At 32.8% G+C, this 10,921-nt stretch overlaps 1 protein-coding gene across 6 annotated transcripts; it reads left to right on the top strand.

Moving 5' to 3' along the window:
* Positions 1 to 2,608: 2,608 nt before the first annotated feature.
* Positions 2,609 to 7,886, top strand: LOC104877715 (uncharacterized). 6 transcript variants are annotated; one of them, XM_010646503.3, is made up of 4 exons: positions 2,609 to 2,802; positions 5,389 to 5,546; positions 5,621 to 5,745; positions 5,841 to 7,886. In XM_010646503.3, exons 2-4 carry the CDS (start codon positions 5,460 to 5,462, stop codon positions 7,612 to 7,614), a joined length of 1,986 nt encoding a protein of 661 aa, XP_010644805.1. In that variant the 5' UTR covers positions 2,609 to 2,802; positions 5,389 to 5,459; the 3' UTR covers positions 7,615 to 7,886. The 6 variants fall into 6 exon arrangements, with proteins under 6 accessions (XP_010644805.1, XP_010644803.1, XP_019072998.1 ...); XM_010646504.3 differs by having other exon boundaries at positions 2,611 to 2,802; positions 5,392 to 5,546; XM_010646501.3 differs by having other exon boundaries at positions 5,392 to 5,745.
* The last annotated feature ends 3,035 nt before the right edge of the window (positions 7,887 to 10,921 follow it).

Genomic DNA, 10,921 nt, shown 5'->3' with positions numbered 1-10,921 from the left:
TATCCAAAGAAAAATCTAATTTTGAGCAAAACATTCAAATAATATATATATATATATATAATGCATTTTAATAAGAAGCAAATATAATAAACATATTCAAGAAATATTGATTTATCACAAATTTCGAAAGACATGTACTATATAATTACTTGTAATGGTGGTCATAATCAAAGTAAAGCTTAAACCTGTTGATAATTTTATGATCCTAAATTTTTTTAAAATAATTTTAGGTAAAAGATCAGCCTGGCTAGTACCTTAAATTTTTTGATCAAAATTGATATAGAATACCTCCATTTGATATCCTTAACTACATTTCCTCGAAATTTAATTCTTAATGAAGAGTAGGACAAATTGAACCCATATTCTAGGATCACTAAATGTAAAGAATGTCCTCATCAAATTTGTTATACATTACCACTTAATACTCACAACAATTACCAAATTTAAAAAAATTTAAAAAAATCCCATTGACATAAGAAATCCATGGAACAGAAGTGGTTCCACGTGTCATTCAAATCTTTCAAAGTAATTGGAGGTCCCACAATGACTTAACTAAATTTAGTGGGTGTTCTACCTTTGGTACAAGGGGTGTTGCGTTGTTTTTAAATATTCTAGAAGGTTGAAACTAAGTCTAAACTAAGCTGAGTACAAAACATCAATAAATAAGGAAATAACGAAAGGGAATTTAGGCACTTATCATATTAGATTTATTGATGTTGATGAAAATATTATTCTTAAGGTAGATTCACCTTTTTTGGAGATGAATCTCAGTACTGTTGTAAAGAATTAATGTCTTACCTTCAAAATTCAATAGTTAGAAGACTCATTTAAGATACACTTAATAGGTAAAAGAGTTGATAGATGTTTGCAAGAAGACTATAATAGTGAGTATGGTTGTAATATAGTGAACTTAGTTGCAACAATGTCAACAGAAAACTCAATTGTAGTAGTGTCAAGGGTGAACTTAACTATAATAGTATCAAATATAGCGGATTGCATGAGTAGGCCACTTTACTTTTTCTTTGTTTTTATCATGAATTCCATAATTCCTTTTGATATCGGTCTCCTTTCTTTTTCTTTTTTTTCATTGGATTTCTCTTCCTATATTTAGATCATTTGCATTTTTAGAGCATATTTTTAAAGCACTGCCTTATCAAGTGATGTCAACCACATTTAGAAAACTAAACTTTTTTCCAATACTTGGATTTCCTCTTTTATTTTGAGCTAATGCTCTTATTAAGGACTCCAAGGTTCCTAGGTGATGGTCAACTTATTTTTTGGGGGTAATATAGATCAACAATGTACTTTTCACTACTTCAATGAATATTGTCTTTGAAGTCAATAACATTTCATGAGCAATTGAGTTGTTGCCCTTGAAGAGATTGAATTTTGCAAATGCAAATTCCAGCTTCATGGTAGATTTGATAGCCCTAGTTTTCCATCTTTTGGGTTTCTCTTGTTGTTGAGCACCCTTTGTAGCACAAAGTCACTTTTTTATCATCTACTCTCATTATAATGTATTAATATTCTAGGTTACTCTGCTAAGTGGGAAGGTGTCCAACATTAGTGACCATGTATATTAAATAAATATTTTGTTTAAAATAAATATCTTACAATTTTTTTAAATTAATTATTATAATATTATCAAATAAATATTTTTTATAATTTGTTTTTAAAAATAATAGTTGATTTTACTAATTTTAATAAATAAATTAAATAATATTTTAACCTCAAACTCTACTCTCACAAAAACCGAGTACTAAATAGTTTTTTTTTCCTTTTCAAATGCTTGTATTCATTGGGCATTGAAAAGAAGCTTTGTTATAAAAACTATCTACAAGGTGTTTTCGAAAATAATTTTGAAATTTTTTTTTTGATATTTTGTAAAATAAAAATTTATTTGAAAACTTCAAATGTTTTAAAACTATTTTTATATTTAAAATAATTTTTATTTATAATATTTTATCTTTAGTCATTTTTTTATATTTGTATAATTATTTTTTAAAACAATTTTCATCAAATAATGAAAACAATTGAATATAACCAAAAGATATTCTCAAAAAATATCATCGTGTTTTCTATTTTATATTATTAAACATGTTTCTTTTTTGTGTTCTAAACAAATTGAGAGATTAACAAACATGCTTTATATTTCAATATCTAATTTCTATTAGAAGTAACAAATATATTTTTTTAATTTTAATAATAATTTATAAAAAAAAAAAAAAAAGATGTGACACTTATACCATATGGAACAAGAATAGATATTAGGAATGCGTTTGGTAGTAGTAACCTTAGGAGGTGTTTCTGACCTTTCTAACACTCTAAAAATTTTTATCTTTCAAAGTATTAAAAAGATTATAAATATTCTATAAAATTATTGTCAAACATAATATAACATTATTTTAAAATAATAATAATAATTTTAGTAAAAATGACATTTGTATTCAAATTATACTTTGACATCAATTTTTTTGGATTTCAAACTTTGGGTTAAAATAAGAGCGAGTAGGATAGTTTTGGATTGATATTTTTTTCCTTTATTACTTTTTATGAATATTGAATAAAAAATAATTATATTAATTAGCAAAAACACACTACACACATAGTGCTGCTGGATTTTGCATCACACTAGACATCCGTGCACCCTCTCACCTCTCCTGCATGTAAAGCAGAACCCTAAAGGTGGGAAAATTTCGGAAAATCTCCGACAGTCCTCAGAAATTTCTTAATTCAAACACCATGAATGAAAGGAGGCTCTAGGCCCGTCACCCAAGTTTACCCATTTTCTTTCTCTTATAGGTAAATGTTCCAACACCTATTTATTTAACTTTCTCACCATCCAAACAGCCCAATATCGTACAATATCAGCTGTGGACTGGATTCTATTTTAATATAATTTTTTTTAATGATTTTGAAGGGCCCTGTAATTTTTTATGTTCTTTTTAGCCTTCGATTTGTTTCGAGTTCAAAGACACCCTCGTTGTGCATTTTGTCTTCGTGAGGAGGCTTCATTTGCTAAAATGTTGCCATTTTCAGGGACTTTAATTCCATCAAACTTCAGGGAAAATTTTGTAGTGAGACCTTCAATTCTACTGAAAAACTGAATGATAAAGATTATCAATTTCACTATTTGGCTCTGCTCTTTTTGGTAGATTTGTTGTTCCTGTGAGGTGTTTGATTTCCTAATTTATGTGATTTATCACAGTAACAATTTCGCCACGATTTCTTCCTTTCAGGAACTTCATTAAGTTTTATGCAATTTCGCCTGTAATTTTAGAGACCTAATTCTTTCTTTGGTCCCCTCTTTTTGGTGACCATGGCTTTCTGCTTAATATAAATTATTGTATCTAGTTAATTGCATAAAAATAATGCTGTATCTGCTATAGTTTGTCTACAATACTTCTTGGCCATATAAAGAATGAAGTAACCATATATTCTGTGTACAAAATACGAGTTAGAAATTTTTTAAGACAAAGTTTTGTTGAAGTATGCATAACAGAACCCCAAAGCAATCTAATGGTTAAGAAATATGTTTTAAACTGCATCGACCCATGTGAGATATAAATATTGTTGTATTTACTGAATCAACTAGATGAAACCCGAGTTTTTGTTAAAATTGCAGCTACAAGAAATGAATGAATTTTGAAATTTGTCCCATGTATAGCTTTCAAGGGATTGATTCATATGTGACATGTTACCTTATCGATGGACTCGATTTTATATTATTTCTTTTGGGCCTTCATACAGATGTATGCTAAAAGTTGCAATCTATGAGGAGTTTCATCCTGAGACAAAGTTGGCAGGCTTTGCTATCATTTTCCCCTGCATATTTGGGGTTTTGAGTGTATGAATCATGGTTCTAGATTTTTTTTGTTTGTGCTGATAAGTGATAAATATTAGTTGATGGTTGTATACACATAGATACATATGTATCCGTCCATGATTTATGCTACTAAATTTTTGTTTACTCAGGGAAAAATAAATAATGGCCTTAAAAAGTTTCATTTATTAAATAAGTTTTTTACTCTCTCTCTCATGCATTTGTTATATTTTCTCAATGGAATTAATAAATTTGATTTAATTCCTTTAACTTCCTTCCTCATTGCTATTACAAGCTGGATGAGTTTGTATGGAGATAGGATGTTGCTTTGATTTTTAGATGTTTTGTTATTATATGGATGTAAATGCAATTCATTACTTCTTTTGGCCTGGCAAATTACTTGCTAAGGTTTCCGAAAGTTTATTAGCATTTTAAAAATTGCATTGAAGTAGAAATATTTTTGTGATTGAAATATGTGAAACTTTTACATATTGAATTGCTTTGGTACCACACTTCATTCCCCTTCTTCAAATATGAATAATCTAGTAGAATTGATGCAGTTTCCTATAAATTTCTATCTCTGTGTGTGTGCGCTTGTCCACATGTGCATGCTCTTTTGCTTTATCCCTTATATTAGTCAAAAATAGGGTAGTTAAAATAGAGCTATGACCAAGTAGCATTTGCAGCTCTTTCCTTCAAACCAGATGTTCCTTAGCTCATGAGATGTGGTTCCATTGTACAAGAAATTTTATTTATTAGAGTGAACCAGAGCAGGAATATGGCTGTGTTGAAACTAGGCTGGTTTCAGAATGACAATCTTACTTTTGTTCTTATCTTGTTCAAAACTTGGTTACAATATCCTTTTAACCACCTTTTGTTTGTATTGAAATGAATAACAATAATGAACCTACTTCAATTAGCAATTTTAAGGATTTCTTAACTATTGTAACACTTTTGAATTAGAAGTCAAACCGCTATTATACATCTCAAGAAAACAAAAAGGTCAAACTTCCATTTTTTTTCTCTGCTTCAAATCAGAATAGGCACTCTGTACTGTTTTCTCTTTCGGATTCTTTTTTCCTTTTTAAATTATGAATAATATTTAGTCTGCCAAAGTAGCCCAGTTGGTCAGGGCGAATGTTGGGAGGTGTGGGCCCTGAATCTTGCCATTGATGATACCTTGATTTACTTGGTGCTGGTAAGGGCTTGGCCATAGAAGGTTCCTCAGTTATCGAAAAAAAACAAAATTATGAATAATATTTACTTACGATTCATGCTACTCTTAAATTCTATGCTATATCTTTGCTTTCATTTCCAATTGATTTTCGTACTGTCTTACCTCAATTCTAGGGAACTTTAGTTCCTAAAAAGGCACAAGGTATAAATTATGGGGTGTAGTGTTATCATATATCAGACTTTTTGGGATGTTGTGTTGTTTTAAACCTTCTTATATACATGATTTGAACTTAGTTTTCACCGTTGGAACCAAAATTAAGTGTGGTTTTTACCTTGAAGGCTTGAACAAGTATAGCACTTACTAATGGATTGGTTGCATTATTTTATAGTAGGTAAATGGAAAGTAATAAGTCAATATATTGCTATCTTTATTTTGGAGGGGAGATCATAAAGGCTGACGATGGGTCCATCAATTATAAAGGTGGATGTACTAATGGCATATGTATTAATCAAGGAATCTCACATGCTGAGTTTGTTTCTAAAGCAAGTAAGAAAGTCCAAATTGACCCATCTAGTCTGTCATTTAAGTGCACCTTGAAGTTTGATAAATCTTTACTCCAGCCATTGGATGACGATGATGACATATATAACATGGTCCTCTTCAATGACGGTTTCTCAAGAGTCTATGTATTTGAAGCTCATAACGGAAGAGTAAAGCAAGGAGTAATAGATGAACAAAGCACTTCGTAAGTCACACCTGCATATTATCTTGCTTATCAGCATGATTAAATTTTATCGTCCTTTTTTATTCTAACTTTACATGAATATGTTAATCGTGCAGTGTTAATGTGGAAAACAATCATTTTTCATCGCCATCATCATCATCTCAAGGTGTAAATGATGATAACACCATTCAGAGACATGAAGTTGTATCAAGATGCATAGAGTTTGAAGCAATTCCTCCAGTTTCAAGTACTCTTGGAAAGGCTATATCAGGTAGTGGGCAAATTTTTACAAATGCTGATGAATTCCGGAATGCACTATACCTTACCTCCTTAGCTGGACGATTCAACTACAAGTTCAAGAGGAATTCTTTAAAGCAGATGACTGCATGTTGCACAGCTGGTGGATGTCCTTGGAAGATAACTGCTCGTGGTGTTGGGGCTACCAAAATTGTGAGAGTGCACACATTTGAAAACAAACATAATCACTCTGCACAGGAGGAGTCTTCATCAGTGCCTGCATTACGACCAAATAAAGCGGCACTTGTAATTGATGATATGATAAGGGCTAACCCTGATTACCTGCCCCGTCAAATCTGTGAAGATTTTGAAAGGCAACATGGAGTGAAATTGACCTACAATCAAGCTTGGAAATGTAAAGAGAAGGCGAAGGAGAGAATATTTGGTCTTCCACACAATTCATATAAGTTGCTGCCCTGGTTATGTAAGCAGTTAATGGAAACTAATTCTGGGACAATTGCTGAATGGACTTCCTCAGACAAAGGTAATTTCATGCAATTGTTCATTGCACATGGATTTTCTGTGCATGGGTTTTTAATGGGATGCCGACCTATCATATCCATTAACTCATCCAACTTGAGTGGGCCACACAAAGGTGCTTTGTTTTCAGCCTTGGCATATGATGCTGATGATGACATGTTTCCATTAGCATATGCCATTGTGAGTTCGGAAAATTATTATAACTGGTTTTGGTTCTTACAGAGGCTAAAGCAGTTGGTTGGTGAAATGGAGGTGGTCATCATTTCTGGAAGGCATCATGCGATTATTCGTAGTGTTGCAGAGGTTTTTGGAGTTGAAAACCATGCATATTGTCTTCGTCATCTAAAGGAGGACTTTAGCCACCAGTTGATGATGGGAAGGGAAGGTAAAGATAACGCTCTAAAACTACTTGATGCTGTTGCATATGCAAGGTTAGAAATTGGTTACAACAGTGCAATGGAGAACTTAAGGAGATTTGATGCTAACTTAGCCAAATGGGTTGAAGATAACAATCCTGAACACTGGGCGATGTCAAAGTTCCCTAAAAAGCGTTGGGACAAAATGAATACTAATATCTTTGGGTCAATTAGTGCTTGGGTCAAAGAAGAACAACATCACACAATATTTAGTTTCATTGAGAAGCACATGGATATGCTAGCCTCTTTGTTAGTTGAATGTAAAACCACAATGCAGAGTTGGGAAAGATCCATTGGCCCAAAAACTGAGGATAAACTCTTGCATAACATTGCCAAAAGCAAAACAGTTTCAGATGGGAAGGCAAAGATAAGCGTTGACTTGAGGCAGCATACTTGCACTTGTTTGGCTTGGCAGATGTCGGGCATCCCATGTGAGCATGCATGTGCAATGATACAGAAGATGAACCAAGATGTTTATGAATTTGTTGATGATTGGTATCATTTGTTCAAGCAGGAAATGGTTTATTCTGGCACTTTGCATCCACTTGAGTTTCAGAATCTGCCAACAGTTCATTCAGATGGAAATGTGCATGATCCAAATGGTTATGTGCATGTTTCTCTTGATCCTCCTGTTACAAAACGTTGTCTTGGAAGACCTCGACGGCAACGAATCAGGCCAAATTTAGAGAACAGATAATTGTTCATTGCTCTCATTGCAACGGCAGTAGGAATTGTGCTACCTGCAATGATCCAAATATCTAATCTAAATCTTTGTATGATTTGATGTGCAGCTATTGCAGACATTTGATCTAACCTTTTTTACATATTGTATTTGGTTTTCCAAAATTCTATCTGGGTGTTATTTGTAACCGAGTGTGTTATGACCTTTTCATTTTGTTAAGTTGCTCCTGATTCTTAATGCTCAAATTGATCAAAGAATTATGAAATTGATCTATTAGTTGTTCTTCAGTATGTTTGTCATGGAAGTTTGAACTGTTTTTTATTACTCTTTCCCCTAGTTTTGTTTGGGAAGAAATTTTAATTTTACCATTCCGTTTTCAGTAGTTACACTCTAAGGTATGCATAGTTGTTGAAGCTGGTGTTTGATTGAATGAATTATTCCATGTTTGTGACAATGGTTAGATTCTTTACACTAACAGCTCCAAATTTTGTGCCTTGAAAATTCATCTTATGGAATTCTTTTTACAGTTTCACATTTTGTCATAGGATGGCCTGGACGAGAGATTGAGATGATGGTGGCTCTTCCTGAGGGAACAGAGACATGAGTAATTTTGAAGGCAAGAGGTAAGGCATGCCTTTGTATCTTATTTTTCATCTCTGGTAGCAAGAGGTGAGGATGAAACTAATAAGATGCTGTAAAGCAAATATTGAAGATGAAGAAGACAAGTGACCAACTTGGAAGTTCACTTGCACTTAAACACACCAATGATGAATAAAACATACCTTCAGCTTTAAAACTAAGTAAAATACATTCAAAATAAAACCAATCATTGTGGGTTTTAGAAATCATGCAAATAAGAATGGGGAAAAGTTTCAAATTGTTGAAGGCCAACAAAGATAATATTTGGTTTCTGATGTTATTATTATGGTATAATGTTCTGCTTGCAAATTTTTATGTTCAATAGCTGATTTTTTTTTTTATTATAAGAAGTTGGATTTGATTTTGAATTCCACATATATGCTGAATTCTATGATGTTCTTTAGTTTGTGTTTCTGGAAGTAGAACGGTTGTATGATCTGCCCTTGGAATAAAATTTTGAAATCTCATTTTGGATATGGTTTTGTTTAACCTTAATATAGGCTTATTCTTTGATTTAATCCGATAATCTTATCTAAGTGTCAGTTCAGTCCTCTTAGTTGCACTGGTAGCACTACACTGATGGTGCATTTCTAGGTTGACAAATGATATTTACTGAAAAACAACAATATAATATCAGTTGCCTTTGGATATTTTCTGATATATGCTGCATTTCTTAATTGCTTGTCTTTTCCCAGTGTCCTCTTTCTGAGGAAACCGAGTTCCATAAAAGAAACAGAATCCAGAGTTGAACAAGTCCAAGATAGTTGGAGGCTTGGAGCAGAAGACATCTAATTCATCTGAATCTTTCTGTCTATTTTTAATATTCTCCAAAAGAGAAGACTAAAAAAAATGTATCTTATTTTATAGGTTGAGTATCAAGCCAAGTACAAACTGCTTTATGTGTATACTGAAATTAAAACCATCTTTTTGACTCATTTTGGAGCCCCCTTCCCATTGTTTGTGCAGGAAATTTTGTAGAATATTTTGCCTTTTTCCTTGTTTAAAAATACATATGGTTTGTCAAAAAAATGTTACCTTGGGATTTGTGTGGTTTAAATTTCATACTCTAGCTGTTTTATCTCTCCAAGTTGTATGTCCCCAGGTAAGTGTTCCCTTGTAAACAATGTGTGAGTTTATTAGTGCAATCTTTACTGTCATGACTGATCAATGACTGCTAGAAATATTGCTTTCATTAACAGTGTCAACTATCATGAATTCAGTCTTAACTCTTTATCAGACCATGATTTTTTGTAGTTCTGTCTATTCAACAAGTAAGCCCCATCCTTTTAGGGCACGTAATCTGGACATTTCAAGCATTGATTGTATGCTCTTTACTACTATAGGGATACCTTGTCCATGCTAAATATTCATGATGTATGTGCTAGCTCTCATTGACAATCTTGAAACAAAGAACATGTGCAGGTGTCCATTAAAAGGTCCATCCATTAGTATGGAGCCCCATAAAAATCACTGAAGATAATCCTATTTTTGCACAAACCTTCTCCTTGCTCCAACCCCACAAGTAAATATTAGCAAATAACCAAACTCTAAGTCACAAATTTAAAACAAGGTCCCTGTGTGAAAATCACAAACCATCTACCCCTCAGAACAAGCCCAGGACACATCACTTTCATTCACTCACCATGTTTTATAATTGAGAAGATGTAAGCATTAAAATTCCTGGTTCCTGACTCTGTTTTCTCAATGGAACATGCCAGTGTCAACCAGAACCAAGTCCAGAAGGTGTTTGACTAGTAGCTAAAACCAGTGGAGATGTAGAATCAGTTATTTTATTTTCCATATTTGTTTTTTTTTCTTTTTTGTTATTTTATTGATCACAAAAAGTGTTTGAACAGTAACTGTTAAGAACATGAAAGATTGATTTGTTGTTTTTAGGTTTTTGTATTGCTTTCAACTAAGAAGTCTAGAAGTAAACGTTTTCTATTATTTAGGACTATATCCCGGAATAATTTTATTTCAGTTAATTTTGTTATTGTGTCAGAAATAAGTTGTAACCATCTGAGTATAGTAATATTTATGGGATTAGTGTTTGGAGGGGGAGTTGAAGCTTGAACCCTTTTCCTTATATCATTGTTATCATCATCATTATTGTTATTCTTATTGTTTATCTTTGCTGCCAGTAGAGTTACATATTACAAATTCACAGCTAAATAAGACAGTCTATGCAGATGCATCTCCAGGAGCACTTCGGCTCCCATCCCTGCACCAAATCTCAGCCCAAGCAAGCTGCCTGGATGTGGTGGTGAAGTTTAGGTCAAACAAGATTCCAGGTTCTTAATTGAAACTTAGAAGTGGGTACTAATTTGTATGCTTTAGAATTGTTACTATAGGCCATCAGCCATCAAATCTGTTTGAACATTTTCTTCTTCAATTGTGAACAGAATGCATTTTGGCATGATTTTTAGGAAATGGAATTGGCCTTTGGAAATTCAACTACTGGTTAAATGGTGATCATTTAGTGTTTAATGAAGCATATGGAACTTGAATAATGTGAACTAATTGAAAACTGATACTGTTGCATGTTATAGATACCTCAATCTGATGGTTTCTGCAACAACCAGGTCCAAAAGATGCTCCCCCTTACTGTGTATCTCCCCTGAACAATCTATTCTTTTGCTTCCCTTTTCATCAATTCTCACTCCCTTTGTACTACAATTTCATT

Source organism: Vitis vinifera, chromosome 19 (assembly GCF_030704535.1).
Source record: "Vitis vinifera cultivar Pinot Noir 40024 chromosome 19, ASM3070453v1".
Classification (NCBI taxonomy): Eukaryota; Viridiplantae; Streptophyta; class Magnoliopsida; order Vitales; family Vitaceae; genus Vitis; species Vitis vinifera.
This window is presented reverse-complemented; position numbering and strand designations above follow the sequence as displayed.

Bases quoted from the DNA above. Each gene is read 5' to 3' on its own strand.
- LOC104877715 (XM_010646501.3), top strand. From the start codon at position 5,396: ATGGAAAGTAATAAGTCAATATATTGCTATCTTTATTTTGGAGGGGAG. The intron at 5,746-5,840 runs GTAAGTCACACC...TTAATCGTGCAG, and splicing joins ATAGATGAACAAAGCACTTC to TGTTAATGTGGAAAACAATC.